At 39.5% G+C, this 22,519-nt stretch overlaps 1 protein-coding gene across 9 annotated transcripts in view; it reads left to right on the forward strand.

Moving 5' to 3' along the window:
• Positions 1–22,519, forward strand: part of SLC39A10 (solute carrier family 39 member 10) — a 60,945-nt gene that overhangs the window by 37,027 nt on the left and 1,399 nt on the right. For 8 of the 9 annotated variants that reach the window (XM_082284986.1, XM_082284982.1, XM_082284987.1 and 5 more), the window contains 8 exons: positions 1,961–2,130; positions 3,130–3,348; positions 4,673–4,793; positions 6,093–6,461; positions 8,264–8,344; positions 10,057–10,247; positions 13,563–13,731; positions 14,606–17,093. In XM_082284986.1, the coding sequence (XP_082141112.1) occupies positions 1,961–2,130; positions 3,130–3,348; positions 4,673–4,793; positions 6,093–6,461; positions 8,264–8,344; positions 10,057–10,247; positions 13,563–13,721 (1,310 nt within the window). In that variant the 3' untranslated portion in view covers positions 13,722–13,731; positions 14,606–17,093. Of the gene's footprint in view, positions 1–1,960; positions 2,131–3,129; positions 3,349–4,672; positions 4,794–6,092; positions 6,462–8,263; positions 8,345–10,056; positions 10,248–13,562; positions 13,732–14,605; positions 17,094–22,519 lie in introns of those variants that run through there. The other variant, XM_082284985.1, reaches the window with a different exon arrangement.

Below are 22,519 nucleotides of genomic sequence, written 5' to 3' on the forward strand. Positions count from 1 at the left end.
CTGTGCAGATGCCAGTGCTCCCTGGAGCTCGATCCGAGAGGGGCACAGATGCCATATTCTAATCTCATGGGCCTTATCTTAGTCATGATGCCGTGTTTAGGTCCTGTAGCATTCACAGGAGTATTCCAGCCCCTCAGAGGTGTGTCTGCCAAATCTGCTGTGATACATGAAACTTAAGCCTTTCCTTTTTTCTCCATGTAAGGCCGTTGATCATCTAACCTGGCACTTAGCACCAGAGTATGTCCAGACTGGGGGCTGCCTCCTGCCCAATGGCTGTGTCATTTTTTATTTGGGCTGCTTGTGCATGTGTTCTTGGTTGAGCATTGAAGGACAGGTCCACATACTCTGGGTTTCAGCAGAGCCTGTCAATCCAGGGTACGTGGCTGAAGTGCTCTGGGGATCAGTCAAGGCTGTGGCAGTATTTTGGTTATTGGGGTCCTGCTTCGACTTTAGACCTACTTTTGTATTCCTGTTGTCCAACTTGTGTTTTTCGGTTCCTCATCTGACAGCAGACCTCGCCTTATCACCAACTCTTTTTCTCTGGTCTCGGTACTCCTGTCTGTCAGTGCACACCTCATACTGTCTAAAGCTTTTTCCAGTCATTTCCTCCCAGTGGATGTGGCCTTGTACACCTTCCATTTCAGTTGGACTGTTTCCTTTTGTGCAGTGTTGTGGAATGACAGCTACAGATTTTATAAGAATGGATATCCCAAAACAAAATTTGAAGTAGCAGATGTTGTGAGCTTTGGTGTTGAACCAGACCGAGCCTGCAGCATCCACACTTCTGTTGGCAAATTCTTGTCAAATCTGCCCCATAGTGGGTTTGGTACAGACAGAATTCTTAGGCTGTTTCACCCTGATGTTGACACTGAGCAGCTACAACATATTTGTTCCTTTTTTCTTCTCTCACCCATACCCTGCCCCATTTTCCAGGATGTTTTCCCCTACTTGTGGACCCTCACAGATGCAAGGAAAGTCAGATCGTGCTGTGAAATGTGGAATTGTTAGTGATTTTGAATCAGGAGTTGTTAACTTGTATTAAAGTTGGCAAGTTGTATAGACGTTTTTGAATAAAAATGGAGCTGGAAAAAAACCCTGGAAGAAAATCAAAGCCTTTATGCTAAAACTTAAAGAAAATATTTTATTAGGTTGGGATGCTGACTGCAAGAGCCACATCTCTTTGTTTATAGCATCTGTTTGTTGTGTAATTCCTTCTTTTCAATGTCATGTAGAAATTTTCACATCTTCCCTAATTACCAGGAATATGTTGGGTGTACCACATTCCATTATCACTTCTTCTGATGGCAGCAGCAGAGATTCTCATGCAAAATAAATGCTGCTATTTGGTGGTAGCAAGTTGCTTTCAGCTTTTCAAGCTCTTATTGTAGCATTCGATTTTAAGAGTTCCTCTGCCAAAGGTTGAGGCTTCTCATGAATAAAAGTGTATGTTTCAAAGCACCAGGTGAAATAAATAGTGTCAAACTAAATATGTGACTCCAAACAGGGGAAGAAATATGGAATCCAGAAAAATTTTGCATCAGAACCATATTAAAAACAACTGTTAAATACACATTAGTGCTTGTAGTGCCCTAGTAAGTTAAGTAGCAGAGATGGTTTTGTTCTGATATGAAACCTTTTGCCTTTTGTTTCATAAAGGGCTGCAAAACTAAGCCTGAAACTTAACAGTCAGGAATAATTGCTGGGCTCTTTTTAGCTAGTTGTCTTCTCATGTCTCACTGTATTATACTGGACTGTGAGTAAGCCTGTGTATTTTTTTTTTTTTTTTGCTGTGAACTTCAGTATTGCCTTTGTATTTTTCAGCACCTTTTGAATGACTAATCACACAACTTAGGTTAAAGGAAAGTCACCTTCTTAAGAGATTGTTGAAAGTCATTAATCAGTCTTAAAAGTTTTCCAGGTGTTGTTCTGATAACCTTTCTGTGTTCATTTCTTCCCACAGCCTGGTTTTGTGGTATCATCTCTATCACCGTCATTAGCCTGCTTTCCTTGCTAGGTGTGATCTTGGTTCCCATCATTAACCAATGGTGCTTCAAATTTCTTCTAACTTTCTTGGTAGCTCTGGCTGTAGGAACAATGAGTGGAGATGCACTGCTCCATCTCTTGCCACATGTAAGTATTGTCTCCTTAACCTTTTATTCTTAACTGTAAACGAGTCTAGAATTTTCAAGGAACTGTTTGATAGTGTCAATAAATAAATGTTCACTGATGCACACGTAGATTGACTTGACTGTGAAAGACACCCTGAAACACTGTTGGAGACTTTCTGCTAACAAAAAGAAAGGAAATGTGTTCCCCCCACAAAAAAAGGGGGGCAGGGGGGAAGTAGTTGTGCATTCATAGTTGAACTGATGTCACACTATTCTAAAACACTCATGAGCCCAACAAGAGTGTTTTAAAGTTAGCAGTATTGCTGTCTCTTGTTTACTGATAGTTGTGTATCAGTACCACCTAAAAGTATTTCCTGGGGATTAACCTGCCTGGTTACTACATTTGGGGGAGAAAGTAACCTCTAATGTACTGAATCAAGCAATTGCCAAGTTCCTGGGAAGGTAAGCACCTTTTAATTTGTGATGGTGTACTGTAATTCTAAAAAGGGGAAATGTTCTAAAATTTTGTTACCTCATTTGTTTAGCACAAAGACTAATATTTCCATGTTTTCTTTGTATAATTCTAATACACATTTTTGGTCATGGTTTTGGGGTTCTTTTTAAGTTTTTATTTCAGATCAGAATTAAGGCTGTAATTGACTGTAATGGCTTAAAAAATCATAAGGCTTGGTTGCTAATGGGAGTGTAAGAATGGTAATTCCTTGTCACATTTCTGACTGTTAGTCTCATCTTCAGCATTGTGAGAGAAAAGCTGAAGCTAGATTATCTACCTCGCTCAAAAAAAAAGAAAAATTCCCAGAGGAATTCTTTTAATTGATTAGTGTAATGAATAGTCATTTGAAAAACATACATGGCAAAATGTTTTAGTGTGAAGAAAAGCCAGAAAAGGGTGGGGGTTTCTGTTATTTTTTCTGGCCCAGTGCCCCATTGTTTCACCTGAGCTCAGTGCCATTTCAGTGTCAAATTGCCCCAGTGGAGTCACTGTTGTCTCTCCCACCAGTCCCATGGAGGCCACAACCACAGCCACCACCATGGCCAAGGCCATGTGCACGAGCACAGGCGCTCCCACCGGCACAGCCACGCACATGCGGCACACGCTGAGGGCTTTCTGGAGGAAAATGACCCAGTGCTCAAAGGGCTCTTGGCACTTGGAGGCATTTATGTTCTGTTCATCATTGAGCATTGTATAAGAATGTACAAACATTACAATAAGCAAAAGGTAGGTACTGAAATTGTTTGCTGTTTAAAAATGCATTACCTAAAGTTACTGTGTGAGTGCTGAGGAATTGTCTGCTTCACTCTGTGAACAAGTGCTGCTGCTCTGTATTCTGTCTGATGCTACGTTATGGATCCCTTTCCTAAAGAAGTTGCTTTTCTAAACAAGGTAACTTGGGAAAACAGTGTAGAAATCTGATGGAGGAAGCTGCAGCTCTCTGGCCACTACATCTGGAGGCAGATTTAAGTAAAAGACTTCGCAGCTCTTCCTCTAAAGCGCCCTGGAGTTTTTTGCAGAAATGGGAGAAGCAGTGTGTAAGGAGCACCTGGTTATAGAGCCAGCAATCGCCAGACAATTTACAAGAAATTCAGCAGTATGCTAATACCTAACAATGCCAGTGTAACAGAGGTATCCAGGTTTTCCACATCTGAAAAATGCTGAAATTTTCAGACCTCCTGTTTTCTATAAATTGCCAGTCAAATTTTAACTTGTTTTTCTAAAAATTATTGGATTCTTAGTCGTTGGGGCATTCTGTATTTATGATGGGGGTATAAAAGGAGAGCAGGTACCCTGGGGAGTGTGATTGTGCATGGAAATTCAGTTTTAGCTTTTGCCTTTATCATTCAGCTTAGAGAAGAAAATTATTTTGGTGAAACTCCAACTGCTTCTCCCAAAATGACTGTGAAAACTTTTCAGGTTCTGTTTTCACATCAGACTTGCTGTCTGAGCTGGACAGGCAGCAAAAGATTTTCTGTGTTGGAGGAGGCATGTCTTAGGTCTTCTGATAAGGATACAAACTGTCACATTGGGCATATCTTCTTTGAGATTAATTAAATAATTAAATCCCCTAGGCTGCTTTGGCAAATCCTTGGGGTCTGCTGTATGGGCTGCAGATAGAGAAAAGCTTGCTGCTTTCTTAAAGGAAAATACAAGGAAGTTACAGGAATATAAAACAAAATAATGAACAAATTAGAGGAGCTGTTCTTGCTGCCTGTTTGCTTTCTTGAACAAATCTTAATAGCTGCATGGGAGTATTTCTGGGCTGTGAGAGCAATCCTTGTCAGAATGTCCCTTCTTACTAAAGTGAAATAAATCTGTGTGTGTGTTTGGGCGTGAGATTCCATGGTAGGTAGCTAAGAACTCCCACTGGGATAGGTGTTGTTGCTGAGCCTTAAAGATCAATATTCTGAAGTAACATTTTTCTGTTATGCATGGTAAGAGAGAGTAGCTCAGTCTGTTTAGAAGAGAATTTTGGACAGCATTTCAGTTCGTGTTATTTCCATCAATGTCCATTTACAAACCAAATGTTACCTGTTTTCTGTTGCAGAGTAAGCAGAAATGGTGCAAAAAAAACCAGACTGAAGAGTCACCAATTGGAAGGAAACTTTCTGATCACAAATTAAATAACAGACCAGATGCTGACTGGCTCCAGCTGAAACCCCTTGCAGGTAGGCAGTTATTGTCAGAATTCTCTCCGATTGTGAGATCCAAAGTAGGAGCAGGTTACTGGGGCGTGGTGTGTAGCATGTAACCTCTTGTACAGTTTTGCTGCTATTATGCAAATTATTGTTAATAAGACTTAATAGGCTTTTCCCTAATAAATCGGTTTTTATTTTGTTTACCTTAGATCTGAGAGCACTCTGAACATTTCCTAATACGTCGTACAGATAATTCTCAGACTTCTGAAGCAGTCATGTTTTGGGTGGCTGTGGGTCGTTGGGAGTTTGTTTGTTTGTTTGTTTGTTTTCAGGGTGTGTTTTGGTTAAGCTGTGCCTTACTAGATCAGCCCTGGCAAAAATTAGATCAAAAATGAACACCCACACAATGAATGGGGATATCTGTTCCACTTTGAAGATTCCAGCATCTGACCAGTCACAGATAAACAAAATCTGTTTCTTTCCATAAATACAACCGAGTATCCTGAATATTCCTCAAGTATCCAAAACAACTTTTGCACACTGTTCCTTCATGACAGCCTGTGAATGCTCATGCTGTGTGTACCCAGAAGAAATGCTCTATCCCCCTTCTCACAGGGTGAGAGAAGGGCAAAGGCTTTGCTTCATAACCTTCCCGTTCTGTTCCCTTGCATGGCTGTGGAATTAATTTCTTGATGAAGAACCTATACAAATTTGTATTTGTACAAATTAGGTTTATTTAATTTGATTGGTTTGTAGAAGGGAGAGTTAGGACTGCAGCCTTCTCCACTCAAACAATCTCAAATGGGATTTGGGGCACTGTCACAGAGCATGGAAAGTCTTTCAGCAGTGCAGGGATTGGAACATATATTTGAAATGTCTGCATGACAGTGGAGGCTGAGCTGTGACCTGTATGGGCATGTGCAGGCAGAGCCAGGTAGGGTTTCCTGAGCCATTCAGATCCCATCTAGAGCCCTAAGACATTATCATCATTCTGCAACTCTCCTTTGCCAATGTTGAACCATAAACTTTGTCAGTAGCAAAATTACAGGCATGAGCGTAGGCTGGGCTAAAACTGGCTTTGAGTGCTACGGATACAGTGCTGCTGCCTTGTAGTAGAGACTTTTATATATTGTACATGCAAATCAGTGAAAAAATATCTCAATGAGGGGCTTAGTTTTTGGATTGAATGCTGATATCAAGGTTACTGGACTGGGATGTGCTAAAATAGTTGTTTTGCTTTCCCAGAGCAGTTAACCCTTAGTTCAGGGGTGCAGTGGTGGCTGTTAAACAGGAATGAACTCAGTGTCTCTCCCAACTGGTTCCATGTAGGAGCAGACGACTCGGTTCTGTCTGAAGATCGACTGAATGAAACTGAACTCACTGACTTGGATGGGCAGCTGGAGCCCCCTCCCAAAAACTTCTTGTCTGTAGAGGAGGACAACAACCTGCGCCACTCTCACAACGATGTCTCCCACGCTGCCCAAGAGCACGAGCTGCACGATTCCGAGTATGACAGCCATGGCGAAGATAAAATGATAGCTAGAAAACACAGTCACCACTGGCATCACAAACATTCCCATCATTCCCATGGCCACTGTCATTCTGGAAAAGACCTGAAAGATACTGGGATAGCTAATATTGCTTGGATGGTAATTATGGGAGATGGCATTCACAACTTTAGTGATGGCTTAGCAATCGGTAAGCAAAAGCACTGAGTATTTCTCAACAGTTTCTCCTTACCTTTAGTAACTCTGCTAATATTTGACTTATCAGTGATCACAGGTAAGGCTTCCAGTTAGCACCTGTGGTTACTGGCATTGTTCAATCTCCTGCAGAGCCGAAACTAAAAGGCTGTCAGTTTTAATAGTTCCCCTTTGTTAATATTCTGTGCTATTTCCACCAAAATTGTTGTATCAGTAGCAGTCACAGTCTCTGCCAGGGAGAGATGGGTGCAGACAAACCTTGGGATTTATGGAGCACAATAACCCACATTTCTTGTTTCAGTCTTAGCTGCCTTAGAATTATAAATAAATGCCTTCCAGTCTTACTTGGAATGATATTTATGAACAATAATAGTAATACTATTTCTATTATTGTTAATATGAAGAATTATACAGCACTTGTAAATAAAAACACACTGTGAGTCAGGTTACAGAAATAATATTTTAGAATTATTACTTAGGATAATTTAATTTTTGTTTAAGCAAAATATGGTTTTGGTTCATGGTCAGTATAGATTTATTTCTAGCCAAGTGCAGAAGAAATTGAAGTGCCAAATGGATTTTATTAGATTTATTAAATTAACCTTGAGTCACACAATGCTCTAAAGGTGATTTGAATTGTGAAGTGTATTAATTTGGATATGCAAGTCTACATGGTGGTGAGAGGACAGAAGCCCACACTTGTGATTTTTTACTAAGGTAGCTGCTTAAGAGTAAGAGTGTGCAGGGTTCTGAGCTAAGGGCAGAAGGGACACACCCATTTTGAAGGATGGGGGATAAGCTGTTTATCAGGGTCTCTAGTTAACAGTGGAATCTACTGCAGTTTCTCCACTTTCTTCAGACAATTTCTAAAGAAACTAGACTCCTTAAAAATTAACTTGTTACTTCATTTTCACATTAAATGTAAGACATTTAGACAATGGCTTCTAAGGCCTAAAACAATTACCACGCCTTCTGTTGAGAACTTCACGGTATTGAAAATCCATTTCTAAATATTCCTTTATCAATCCCAAACAGCTGAATCTGTCCTAAAATGTAGATTTTAAAAAAGCATGTTCATATTTTCAATATATCAAGCTATGAGGAATCCAGAGGAAAGTTGAGTCTCCCCTCTGTCTTCAGATTGTCTTCTCTTTCTACTTTATGCTGCCTGTTTTGACTGCTCACTGCAGGCTCTTTTTGTGCTTTTCTCTGCTACAGTACAGAAATTTAATACCAGTTTTCTCATCTCAGAATTATTTAAGGTATGAACTTAAAGTTGATTGAATTAAATTAGCTTATGCAAAAGTACAAAAGATATATATGGCAATGTTTTTATTGTTTTCCAGGTCTGGCTTACTAATGTCGCTGATAATGTCTTCTAAGAATAAGTACAAAGTGCTTGAGAGGTTATGGGTTGAATAGTAGTTTGGATTTCCAAGCTGGAGAGAGCCAGACTCTTGCTCACGTGCATTCCTAGCTGCCCTCATGTACTTGAAGTTCCTAAAAATGTAAAAGTGGTGCTATTTATTAGCTTTGTTGCCTTTATGTCTCAGTTTTGTCCAGTTGTGTTCTCTCCAGGGTTTGTCTTTCAGATAAATGAGTAATAAAGGCTGCAGTGGTAATGCACATCCAGGGTACTTCCAGTATTTCCCTTTTATGTAGGGACAGGACACAGACATACTGGAAAATATTAGTGTGCATTCTAACAGAAGGGTGTCAGCTCTGCAAAGTTGATTGATTTTCTGACCTGAAAATAATGAAATATCATTTTAATTTTTTTTTCTTTTCTTTTTCTAGGAGCAGCTTTTAGTGCTGGACTGACAGGGGGAATTAGTACATCTATAGCAGTATTTTGTCACGAGCTTCCCCATGAATTAGGTAACTAAGTCTAGAAACTCTGTGCTCCATCTGTACAAAATCTTTTTCTAAAAGCTGCTGTGATACCATGATAAGCACAATGCAGTGCAGAAGCTGCAGGGGTGACCAGAACTTCAGAGGGTAAGGGAGAAATAACTGTTTCAGAGTAGGTACTACTGCAGGATTACATTGGCAGTGTCTAGTTACAGCAGTTCTGCAAAGCTTTCTGAGAGTGTTTTAATAATGTTCTTAGGAGCATGCATTTTATAGAGTTTCACACTACTCTGTGTGGCATTGTCTTACACAAAGTTAAGTCACATAAGTAAACACAGGTTTTTGTAAGTAAAATTCTGTGTGGGAACTCTTCAGAAGAGGCTTTGTACCAATTGTAGCCAAGTTCAGCAGGTGTGGCCATTTGGGGTAAAGCCTGTAGGCACTGTTACCAGTGCCATTGATTCTTCCCCCCACAGCTGAAGCATTTCTTCTGGAGGTAGCTAACCATGATGAAACCTGTTGTTTTCACATTGCATGAAAATTTACTGCACCAGACTTTAAAAAGAGCAGCCAGAGAGAGGAGGAATCTTCTGTCTTGCCACTGATGTGAAATTGTGCTAGATTGAACTATGTCTGTACTCCCAGCGTGCTCACTTGAAGAGCTGCTGGCTCTGAATGATCAAAAGTGAGGTAAAACAAGTACTTCAAAACCCTTAGAGGTGATGAGGGAAAGCATTTTGTACAGGCTGCTCCTGAGCTATAAGTAAGTAGTGGGCACAGGTGGGGAATAATGGAGCAGATGTCCGTGGTTTGACACCAGTGTTGCACAATCATTGAGTGAAGCTGGTACATAAAGCATTGCAGCATATATTACAGTGCTTAGAACTTGACAGCATAGCATGATGAAATTAACTTTGTATAAGGGGTGAGTAGTTCACAGTACCTATTTTGGGGGTTTTTTTTAAATTTTGATAAGTTTTGATTCTAGGCGAAGCAAATAATTTCAGGCATATGAGACAAAAGAATATTACGTTAATTACCCTCATGTCTGTACATCATCTTACACTTCTCACATTCAAAAGAATTCAGTTTGAATATAGTAAAACTATAAGAGCTGATTACAAGACTGAAGCCTAGATTTTTATAGAGCATCTAGCTATTTTAGCAGAGCTGTCCTGATTTCAGAATAAAACACATTAACCTGGCATGTCTTCATGTCAATAGCTGATTGAACATGGATGTGAAGTCTTTGTGAGTGTAACTTTCTAGTGCTCAAATTCATTGTCACTTTTTGTGGGAACAAATGCCTCGTTATCCTCTTCCTGGATTTGCATAATGAGGTGTGGATAGCTAAGAGGAATTTTAACAGGTATTGATCGAAACTAAGCCTCTGGTTTTATGTGCCATGGAGAACTTCTGAGAAGTAAAGATGAGTGTGTGCCACACAGGTGTATTCTCTGTGGCAAGAGCAGATGAGACTCCTCCATTCACCCTTCACAGTTAATCACTGCTACATTTCTGACAATCAGCATGAGGAACAGGCACCTTTAAAACATATTTTAATCAAGGGATTGCTGCACATAGGTACAATTCTTCCAAGGCAGTCGGTCCCTGTGGCTCAGTGGGCCTCTGAGCCCCCGCAGCAGCGTTGTTACTTCGGTGAGGCAGTGCCTGGAGGCCGATTGTCTCCTGCTGGGAGCAGCGCTGAGGCCGAGCCCGTGTTGTGTCGTGTCCCCCAGGTGACTTTGCGGTGCTGCTGAAGGCAGGGATGACAGTGAAGCAGGCCATCGTGTACAACCTGCTGTCAGCCATGATGGCCTACATCGGCATGTTCATCGGCACGGCCGTGGGGCAGTACGCCAACAACATCACCCTCTGGATCTTCGCCGTCACCGCCGGCATGTTCCTCTACGTGGCCCTGGTCGACATGGTACGGCTGGGTGGGGCTGGGGCTTGGGGGCATTCTGGGTGGGAAACCTGGGACTTCTGTGGGGGCTGCACTTCAGTCTGATGTTCAGGTTCACTCTTCACTGAGATTGAATCATCATATATCCAGTTCTGAAAGGTTTAGTCTGAACTTTTACCGTGTGCAGCTGGTAATGCAGAGGTGGTGTGGTGAGTAGCTTTTAAAAAAATCACGCCGTGGAAAAATGCTGCTGCTTCAAGAACATACAGGTGCATTATCCTTCAGGATAATTCCCTTCAGGAAGCAATACTGCTGTGCATTACTGCATGTTACCAGTCCATATTCAGTCCTGCATTCTCCTCTAAGCTGCTTCAGAGCTTTATTTAAATCAGGCAATTTTCTCCCTTCTTGTCTTTCCCAGCCCAAAGGTGATGGGATCATTTTTCACTTTTGGGGTATTTTGTAATGCTCTCCACTTCATTATGGAGACTCTAATTTGTAAATATATTGTTGTTATAAAGTCACTCTGTAATCTATTAACAGGTAAGTAAGTCCTTTTCAGGGCCTGCTAAATTGTTAAATAGAATGTCTGGGTAGACTGATCCTTTGGATGTTCTGTAGTAGCCTATAATGCCTGAAATATCACTTGATTGTAAGCTCTGTGTCTGATACTTATTTCCTGTACTTACTTTTACTGAAGATGTCATGTATAAAGGAAGGCATTATTTTCCTTCCTTCATTCCTTTTTCTTTCCCTTGGCCATCACAGTAGTAACCATAGTCAAAGCCCCATGGTCTGACTCAACAAGAGCAGGAAAGCTTCTGCAAGAGACACTTGAAACTGAACCAGAGTTTTGTCTCGGTGCTTGCATAATCAGCCTCCTTCTCAAAGACCTTGTTACCTGGCCCACAAGAAGAACAGATTTTGATTCCTCCCTAGCTGTGAGCAGAGGTTCACAGAGGTGCAGTTTTCTATCCATTCCTTACACCAGCCCGTTGAGAATGAGCCTTTTGGTATTTTTGCATTTGACTGTCCTGAAGTTTTTCTAATTACATGGGTTTTAATGATAAGGATATTCCTCTCCAGTACCGCCTAAACTCAGGTGTTTCAAAATCTTCAGGCTTTCCATGTTCTTATATGAAATTTCATTTGGTGATATTATAAGAGTAATCATAATATCCTCCTTCCTGACACTCCTGTTTTGGTTGGAATGGGTACATTGAATTCTCCAACTTGAATAATTTCATCTTGCTGGGAAACAAATTTATCTGTTGCAGTTTTTGTTCTTTTTATCTCTAGTACTGACACTATAAGCTTTCAACTTCGAAAGGGTGTTATGTTTTTTTTAATTGGCTGGACCGTTCCTTATATGGTCCCTGAAATTGGTCACATCAGTAGCCAATAAAACAAAAAGTTTAGTAATCTTTAGACATGCTGTCATACTAAATATCCAGCAGTATTATAGCCCATTATAGTAATGCTAGGTGAAGTCCTTTATTCTTAATGACTTGACAGTACTTTGTAATGTGGAGTAGTGCTTGCTGTTGAGCTGCCTGGTCCAGTGTATATGTGATAAACATTTAAACATTTTTCACGCCAATTTCGGGGGTGGGTCGCGGTTTTGTTTTTTGAGGGTTTGGGGGGGGGGGTTGTTGGGGTTTTTTTTATAGTTTAATAGTGGATCAAATTAATTACCAGATTTATGTATCTTTTAGAAATACAGTAATACAAGATGAGATGGGTAGTATATTTGGGTTTTTAGCATCTTTGATGTCATTGTCTGTTGGGCAGTATTCAGGTTCCCGGAATAACCAAAACTATCCTAACCAATCTAATGAAGAGCAATAGTTTTCATTTTATTCTGTATCATCATTTTCTGTACTAAATGGGTCTTGAAGGAATTCCTGTAAGAATTCCTTCCTTGGAAGAATTACTGTAAGAGACTTAAAGATCAAAAGTGCCTCAAACACTGTTATATCACTGAAGGACTTTGCCCACTGTAGCAAACTGTGCAAAGAAGCAACTTCTGGTCTGCCACCACGGAATACCACCCCGCTGAGGATAGTCCTGACTTGAGATAAGATAAAGGTGGGACTATTGTCCCAATTATCTCAAGCCTAAGGAGAAGTAAGCAAGGCATGGGGAGAGGAAGGTACCCACATGGCAAACCAGCTCAGCAGCTGTGCTGAAAATGAGCTCTGGCTGGGCCCAGCAGGGGGAGGCCACAGCCCAGCACTCCAGATGGGAGGCACCGACTCCAGGGCGGAGAGAGACTGAGATGGGACTAATTAGCATTGGAAGTGAGGGGACCATTTACCTGATAGAATAAGAGAACTGTATAGCCAATGAGCATCGAGCCTTTGTCCGCTAAAATGTGTAAATGGTGAGAAGTTTTGAGTGACCTCAGGACACCCACCCCTGGGAAGCCAGGGTGAATGGGACCAGGGAGACACTGGCTGGATCCATGGGTGGTGACTATCTTCTGCTTCATCTTTCACTCTCTTTCTTTCTCCTCTCCCTCCTCTCTCTTTCCTATTTTGCTCTCTCTCTCTACCTCATATTTGCAGTTAAATAAAATCCTGACTCTTGACTTTGGCATATGGTCTCATATGCACCTTAATTTGGGCAGAAGCATCTCTCAATAATCAAATCTTAACATTTACTTCCTGCTTTCTTGAATTAATTTCCTTGTAAATATGTTACTTCTGTTCTATGTGGATGGCTTTGTAAAACACAAAGTTTAATTTTTACATCTTCCAAGAGCACTACTATTAGTTGCTTTTGTCAGTACTCTGCCTTTTCCTCACAGGTGAGGAATATGAGGAATGTCCAGAACTTTCATAAGTTTTTATATCTGCACATAAAATTTCTCTTGAATTGCTTGTAGCTGTCATTCCCATATTTAAAAGGGATATGTATGTGAATATGTGTAAGCATCTCACATGACACATGAATGGCTAAGTTAATCAAAGTCATGTGTTTATTTGAGCATGGCTTAAGTTTTTACTCAATTAAAATTAAAGGAGCAGAACTTGAAGAATGTTGGGCTGGTCCTTAGCTTAAGGAACTTAATGTTCAATTTAATGGATGATCCAGTAGAAGTGTAAGAAAAAAAGAAGTCCAAAGGAAAGGCATTTTTAGTTTGTTTTGTAAATACATCACGTGATTCATATTTTTATTGAGTGGAGTGGTTCAGTAGAATTTAAGCTGTGTCTTAGTGTATTGGTTTTATATCTGAACCCTGGAGTGTATATTCTTAACAATATCATCTTCTAAACTTATCCATGTATAAATGGAATAGAGTTAAAATAATTTTCTAAATTGTTTTGTATCTTTTAGCTTCCAGAAATGCTTCATGGAGATGGAGACAATGAAGAGCATGGTTACTGTCCTGTGGGGCAGTTCATTCTTCAGAATCTGGGCCTGCTTCTTGGATTTGCCATCATGCTGGTGATTGCCCTCTACGAAGACAAAATTGTGCTTGACATCCAGTTCTGACCTAATGCTGGTAATCACTGTGGTTCCAGTCTGTTGCTGTCTGGCTTTGAGTCTGCACTGTGTCTCTGTGTGCATGTTGCTCAGAGGACACGTGGTGCTTGCACAAGGACAGGAGATTGCTTTCTGCCTAGAGTAGCTTCTGCTTCTGTCTAATCCCAACACAGCTCCTAAACTCGAGTGAACAACGTTTAGGAAACCCTAAATATGAGAAATAAGGGCCAAGCTCAGGGTGCTGTATAAGGGAGCTCTGCTTGCCTAAGAAAGAAAAAGTACAGGGAATGATCTTCCCATTTGGGAAAATACCATTCCATTAGTGCACTTGGACAGAATCCAGATGTTCAGCTGAAACTCACACCTGTGCAAGGAACCCAAGGAAGCTTTTAGTGCCACATGACTCTTGAGTAGTGCATAGATGTCTCTATGTATGTATAGATCTATATAGATATACACAGATGTGCACACATACACGTGTGTGTGCACCTCTGTGTGTGTATATATACATATATATTAATCCTGTGCCGATTTTTCTTTATAGTGGTGACTTGAAGTATTCAGTCTTAGAGCAGGACATGACTGGAAACTACTGTGCTGACTTAAATTTTTAAAAAGAAACCCCCTAAAGACTGTTTAAATTCTTACAAGCTGTGTTAAGCTGCCATCCATCATTCCAAAGCTCTTGTGTAAGAAGGCAGCCTGTTGCCATGTACTCTGCAAAGTGTAACTTCTGTCGAGGGTCAGTTGGATGATGTTTTTCCCAACTGAGATTTATTTGATGTTTGTTCCTTGATACTAGTAGGAAAATGCAAAATGCAGTAGAATTAGTGTTAGCTTGGGAACATCCCTGACCTTGGAGTTACTGAGCTGTTTCTGGTTCTTTCTTACAGACGCTAAACATGTATTGTGTGCCACTTGCAGCATAAACTACTGAAGAATTGTGGCTGTGAATTTGTGCAAACTCTTCTAACAAGAGAATCCATGTGGGAATTTCTCCATTTTTTTAAACGGTTATTTTGGACTGTTTTCTTCTCTTCATGTTAAAACAAACCAAGGTGCAAGATGCTAGTTCCTGCAGCTGGACACAAAGGTTAAATTGTGCTCTGTGTATGTTGTACTGGTAGGGTATTTCTGATACTGTAACAGCGGATCAAGTCTGTTCCTACAATGCCTTGATATCAGATGATGTGACACCAGCCATTTCTGGCAGTAAAGAGTATGTAAGAAGATTTCTACTTCCAGTATAAAGGAGTTCATTTCTATGATATTTTTTTACAATTTTGGTATTCAAATTAGATTATTAAAAAGCAGATGTGGTAGAACCATGGTATGTGTCATTTGGAAGAATAGACTGAAAGTTTGGGCCTTAACTTGCTGGGACCAGCTGTCCTAGATCAGATTGTGCTGACAGGCATGTATTGCCAGACATGAGTTAGTTCTTGTACCCATCTCCTTAAAAAAAAAAAAATAAAATTATGAGTTTGTGGGGAGTGCAAGTTGATTCTGTAGTACCAGTCCTAAGCATGGTAGTAGCTTTTTTTTAAAACGTCCAGTTCGTCTCTCTTCTGTGTATGCCAGGTAAAAGCTGTACTTTGACTATGTGCCGTAAGTTTTAAAGTTCCAGTCTGCTTGGTGCCAGTGTAGCTGCTAAAAACACTAATCCTGACGCCTTTAATGAGAGCCAGTGGGTATCTGCATTCCATTTCAAGTTCCTGTGTTTCCTGTGGCCCTTTACTTTGCAAGCTTCATTGATCAGTTTAGTTTTTACTGAGAGCAGCTCATGTGTTTTAAAAGTATCAGTTGGTTGCCAGTATTTCTTCCTAATGCAGTATCAGGAAACAGTATTAAGGGTCCATTTCAAAGAAGAGTGCAGTTTCTTCAGTGAAGAAGCCAAAAGCCCAGAGTTCAGGCATGCAGCCGTTTGATGTTCTGAACTCAAGGTTTTCTTTTTTCTTCTTTAAACATGTTTACTGTAGAACCCTGATTAGCAAATACACTGTTGTTAGCTTCAGATTGCTGAATTTCTGCAGTGAAAAGCTCCTGGATGACATTTTTGCATAGTGCCCATGTTAGGTCAATGAGACAAAACTTCCTGGATACCTTCTGAGGATCTGAGTTGAAACAATCTCTGTTTCTTATGTATTAAACTGACTGACTTGAGTTTTCTTTTCTGTTAATTCTGTCTAGCATAAGGGAGTCATTATGCAGCTGAACTGATGTTTTGTCAAACCATTTTTTAAGGTTTATTTCTCTTAATTCTTTTCAAATGAAGATTTCTGTATTTCCAGTAGTATATTTACTGTTGTATTAGTTGGAATGTGGTTATAGCTTAATACACTGCCTCTGTAGGAAGATAGTTCACTTCCTTCCAAGACCATCTTCAGACAAGGGAAAAACATGGTCTTTGAAGGTAGGCACTGTATTTTTCATGGAATATAGATTGTTTACTTTTATTTTCTAGTATTTATTGCAAATGTAACAGAGCAGTGTAACAGCTGTGACTTCTCTAATGTTTCCACCAGTATTGAATTCCAGATGATTCTAATGTACACTTTTGAGTCATGTTACAGACAATCTGAATTCCATTACATTTCTACTTGGCTTCAACATTCCATTTTGCTTGAATCCAGAGTCTCATTTAACTTGTATTTGTTGGAGGGCATAAATGTTACTTGTATATTACAATGCTGTCACTGTGTGACATCCCATGTGAATTCTGATGTAAATCACATTGCACTCAATCCGCTGTGATTACGCTTAGAAAATGTTGTAGTTGCTAGATGCAGTGTGATTTTTTTTTTTTTATATATAATTTTTTTTCTTTCCTCTCCCCATTAACAACTGAGTCTATGGTTTAAAATGTGATAATGGTCCAATAAGATAACTTGCTGAGCTGTTGTTTTTTTGTTATGACTAAATCATTTTTTAAAAAATTTTATAAAGCTGGAAATTATCAAATGCTGTTTTGTTCATTGTCAACAGTGTTGTGTTCATTTTATGTATGTTCCTTATACATAAGGAGCCTTCAGAAAATAAAAAAATTATTCAAGGAGCAGATACTTTTGTAGGGTTTTGTAAGGTTTGATTACTTTTGTGTTCTAGTATTCTGTCTCAAATGCAACATTGTAAAAAACCTTGAGTAAGACTCACTCATCCACAGTCCTGCATTTCTGCCTTCAGAATGCTGTTTACCACTCCTTTTAGTTCAGCAGACATCACTACAAGCCCCTAAAAGAAATTCTGAAGAGGAAGGTGTCAAAATACTTTGCTTAACAGGGTTGCTTAAACAATTAAAAACTACCATAGACATTACAGACTTCAAGGTCAGTCAGGTACAGCAGTACTGAAAACAAGAATGGTGGATCAGGGGATTTCATGGAAAGTTACTGTGGTCTTCTGGCTTATCCTGTAGTTGTTGGATTGCTCAGGGAGAAGGTCCATAGCCTCTTAAAAGCTGCCATTACTGGGAAGTTCTCACTCCCATCCTTCAGAAACATGGTGTTCCCAGAGCACATTTGAGTTTTACTGACTAAACCCTCTTCACTATTGGTTCACATTCTGTGGCATTGCTGCAAGTGCCTTACTCTAAAGGAGCAGAATTCCCTCTATTACTGCAGTAAAAGTTACTAGCTTAGAATGAACAGAATCCAGTTGCCTACAGCTGTCTCTTTTTCTTTCTCTAGGCTTACAAACTGGACTAAAACTGGCCAAGGAGTTGAAAATTGTTAGAAGCTGGAGGAAGCAGGAGATACATAAACTGACTGTATAGTCACAAAATGTTTCCTCAGGAAGAGAGAAAAAATATAAACCTGAAACAAAGCCTTAAAATGTTCTTAAGTGGAAAAGTAATTTCACTAGAATGGAGATATAACACAATAAAGTACAGTAAAAACTGGTGAGGGAATGTGAACATACTAACATGGATCTACAGTAGAAGGTTAGGGTAAGATGGTGTGTGGCTTTACATACCTGTGTAAGAAGAATGTTGTCAAATAACAGTTGTGTTCCTGACTGATCCTTGGTAATATCAGCATTTTCAGTCATTCCAAAGATCTCTAGGAAGGGATTCTGTGGAAGTGTCTTTGCATATTCAATACAGCTTTGGTACTGAAAAAAGTTGGGGAAAAAATACCTCTAGACTGAAAGATGCAGAAGCAGCCAACCAGCTCACAAGAGGCCACAACCACGACAGGCTTTTCTAGTGGGATGAATAGAGTGTGTAACTAAGATGTAAAAGGCAGTACCAGGGTGGGCTGTGCTGCACAAAGTCCTTTGGTCTTGCCCTCAAATCAAGATTGGCTTTGGTTAACTAATTTCTGAAAAATTCTGGCAGCTGATGAAAATTCTGTTCAAATGAGACACTAAGTGTAAGGGGCTGCAGCCCCTCTCTGGCCCCACTGCTTGCCAGCTGTCTGAAGGTGTTCTGCTGCTGACTGACACAACTCCTGTGTGATCAATTAAGCTGATTACTGTGGCCTTTCTACCTCCAATAGATACAATGAATTTCTGTTATGCCTATTTTAAAATGCTTTTAACTGTACCTGGCTGGGCTGTGCCTTTGAGCGCTGACTCACACAGAGCAGTGAATTTAGATGACAGTAATAGGGTGGTGTTTACATAATGTTGCTTTCTCAGAAGTCACTGAAACAAGGCCTGATAGAAGGTGAGATTAAGCCACCAAAGCAAACCGTGACTGAGTAAACACTGAGACACATCAGTTTCAGTACAGATACTTTTTTTTTTTTTTTTAAATAAGCTGTTGGTAATTCTGTTGTTCTGAGATACTTACATCTCCTTCAAGAGAGGCAAAATAAACACCACTTGGCTCAAGTATATAATTGACATTTGTAATGGATTTCCGAGGAAGATAACATGTTCAGAACACTTACAGAGACAGTCCCAGTCCTCAGTGCCTCTGGGACCATAACTGCATTCCCCAGTCACACAGTGAGGAGCACCAGCTGGCACCTCCTGCTGGAAACCAGGACAGTGATCTGAGCAGCAGCCTCACACTTCCCTGGGCAGCCGTACCAACATCACTGTAATTCACCTGGAAGGCAGCCAGAATTCTCACTGGAAAGTTTAAAAGCTGTTAATTACTTCTGCTAGTTCATGTTTGAACCATTTGATCTCCAGCCCTTCAAATACTTTTTAATAATCATCCCTCAAGTCACCCAGCCATTGCTGCTTTTGAAGAATAATAGCACCAAAAGTTTCTGTAGTAATGCAGCTGAAACTCCCTGAATACAAGCTTATGGAAAACTTTTCCAAAATTATCTCTTGTTTGGCATCTTTCTGAAATAAATGTATGCTGTTACGAGGCCATAGCTGTGCTCATCATTTTTTAATTTTTTTAGACAATAAAACATGCCTTAAGTCTTTAGGCTAGGAGAAACTGCACTCCTCCTAGGTGCATAAAAACAAAAAATAATGAGTGATAACAGAAAATTATTTGAAGGAAGGCAAGAGTGGGTGATACACTGAGAACTGGGATAAAGCAAAACAGTCCAAAGAAATGTTTACTACATAAAAATTATTACCTTGCAGGGGGAAAAAAGGTTCCATCCCTGCTAGGAACTGTATTTGCTATTTGTTCATTACCTTTGGTCATGTAGTAGGAGGACATCCCTGTCACAACCCACCCACCGCCCCACTTGCTTCAGGAAAGAAACACCTCCATGAAGTGCTTCCACCACTTGCCTATTAACCACATTATTGCTTGGCTCTGCCTGTTAACCACACTAATAACCAAAGTCACTCCCGGCCGACAGTGAAAGCAGCACCCCTCTTCCTGCCAGTCCCTAACTTTAACAGATTTTGGCCATGCTGGGCTGCTTAGGAAGCTGGAGCACAAAGAAGTGCCATGTATTGCTGGCAGATTCCAGAGAGACTTCAATGGAAAACACGCACGTCTGCAAACAGGGAGGGAAACTGCCTCTGTCAGAGTTCCTCAGATGGATCCCAGCTGGTTTCACTCCGCAGCAGTCCAGGGGCTGGTCGTGTCCCTGTCACTGAGTAAATCAGAGACAGCCACCAGGGGTGCCACTAGGATACTTTACACCTTGCCGGAGCTGCTCTTCGTGTCCTGCACAGTGGTGCTGTTCTTGAGCACCACTCAGACCCCAGCTTCTCCTGCTCACACCCCGTGAGTCAGGGGAAACCTTCTCTTGACGAACAAAGGCCTTCAGCAGGAGGTCATTAAATGGTACTGAGCATCAGTTCCAAATAGTCTCTTAAACCTCAAAGCAATTTTATTTTTTAAAGCTATTTATTTATGTATACCTAATTAACATACATTACAATTGTATGTATGAGACCATGCACCTATACATTTTTTTAACACCATTGTATTATAAAATATTGCTCACACAATATTTTAGCTTTTTTTTTAATCCTTACCAAGAGAGATTTCTGGCCTTTACAGAAAGACATCAGGTAGAAATATTTAGTATGGTTTTCAACTGAGACCATTTAGCTAAGTATACAACCTCATTTAGATGGTCTACATTAATTATAAAAAAATAATGTAAAATCGGACTGCAAACACACATCCAGTTATATGAAAACAGTGGATAGGTTTTCTCAGTCTTACCTTTTTTTTCAAATAAACACCTAGAGAGCTTGTATTACTAATGCTATAGCAACACGTTTCAATTGATGAAGTGTGAGACAAGCAATAAAATAAAAAATAAATTTACTCCACTATTGCCAGTAATTGAAACTACTTTCCTTGTAGTGGAAGACAACTATTTAATTTCGGAGGCTTTTTCCTCCCAGATCATGTATACACATTCATCAGGGTCGGCTTTAACTGATTTACAAAGTTGCAACATTACTCACAGGCTTCTGCACTTGTTGGAAAAGTCAGGATCAGATATTGAATATCAGATATTTAATGTACTGTATAGTTTAAAATACAATTTAAATCTCTTTCTCATGTCATGCCACCTCTTATCTATCTTCCAGTGAAAAGCTCCAACTACCCATCCATTTAATCTGGAACTATAAAATTCTGACAGTTTCAGAACACTCCTGCAAACAGTATTCTCCTGAAGGATGTAGGCAACCTACCATAAAATGCAGAATGCCTTTGCAGCTTGGTGGCTGGAGACTTGAAATATATCTGTCATTCTCAATAGCATGGAATTCTGACAGAATAACAGGCAGGAAATGCAAGAAATACATCTCAGAATGTGTTCTTACATGTATAATCTTACTTTCTAGTATTCTAACAGTACTTTTCTACGTAAGAACTCATTTGGGCTGTTGGGAAATTTTTGTTTGTTTGTTTTAAATGCCATAATAAAAGTCAAAGAAAAAAAAAACATATTTCAATTCTGATGTATAAATGTCACCCAGCATTCCAAGGTCCTATATTACTATGGTGTTTTGATTAAATAATATATTACATATAATGCATATCTGAAAAAAATAGCATTTTCAGATAAGACTGCTTACATTAAACATTTAAACTATTATGGTTTTATTCCATTTTTCCATTTGAAATTACACAAACTAATTAGTTAAATAGATCATGACATCACAAGGTTATAAAATATGCCAAAATATTTAACCTACAGTTTCTTTTAAACAACAGACAAATTATTAATTCCTGAAAACAATCCATTTGCATTAATTAGTGCCTTGTGTTAAAGAGAAGCATGAGATCAATTTTAACATGTTTTGGGGCAGTTAAAAACAGGCTTTGAGTTTACTTTGGCATTTCAACTTCTATTTAAACGAAGTTCCTTGCTTCATACAAATACACTCACACATCCACACACAGACATCAACTACATTAAAAAAGATATAAAAATGCCTGATCATCAGCAAACTTAAGAAGGGCTGCCCTGGAGTCAGTACCAGGAGAAACTATAAATATCAGTACTTGAAGGGCCCAAGTTCTGAATGATAAATTCCTGCACCACTGGTATTACCTTGGGAAAAAAAAAAAAAGGAATGAAAGTGCCCTATTTTCATGTAACACATATTACTCTAAATATCTGAATATAAATTTCAAGGGCAGTATTCCTGCATATAAAATTAGACACCAGTACAGTCCCAGAGGAATCAATGATGTAGCATTTGTAAATCTAGGCAAAAACTATGCCCTAAGAGCTGACCTTGGAAGTCCTATGCAAATGTTCTTTAATCCCAATTCTATTACCACATCTGGACAGAAGCATGAGCTGGATTATTTTCTGCACTTACTCCATCTGTATTATGGAGAAGATCTAAGTTTTCAATTCTCACAATGCAACGCCTTTCAAAGGTGTTAAGAGCTTGGCTTAGAAAGCTGCTGCATGCAGCAGTTTTAAAGATACTGGTGTTTAAACTTCCTACTGAGTTTAACTGGACTCTGTACTGAAATAAGAGACAGTTTATAAAATGACAGCTTAATGCTTTGATCCTGTAAACCCTTAGATATACATCTTTAAAGTATTATCATCCACTCTATTGCTGGGCATGCTCTATAATATTTTAAGATAGAATAGAATAATTAGAATATTATAAAATAACCATCTCTTCTTTAAAGAAATGCAACAGTATTTGTAAAGATGATCCTAAGAATTAATCTCTGAACGTGAAATTCAAGAAACACTGAAGGATTCAAACAGCAATGTTAGTTCAACCCCTTTGGTGACAATCAGGAAAATATTTTTTTAAATTTTATACAGCAAAGTTACTGTATTTGTAATTAGAGTTTTAACTTGCAGGTTTTTACATTTCAATTATAAAATCTGCAATTAGCATAGGTCCTTTCAGTTAAAAAATATGTTGCATAACCAAGGACACAGAATGTG

This window comes from Coloeus monedula (assembly GCF_965178545.1).
Source record: "Coloeus monedula genome assembly, chromosome: 7".
NCBI classification, from domain to species: Eukaryota; Metazoa; Chordata; class Aves; order Passeriformes; family Corvidae; genus Coloeus; species Coloeus monedula.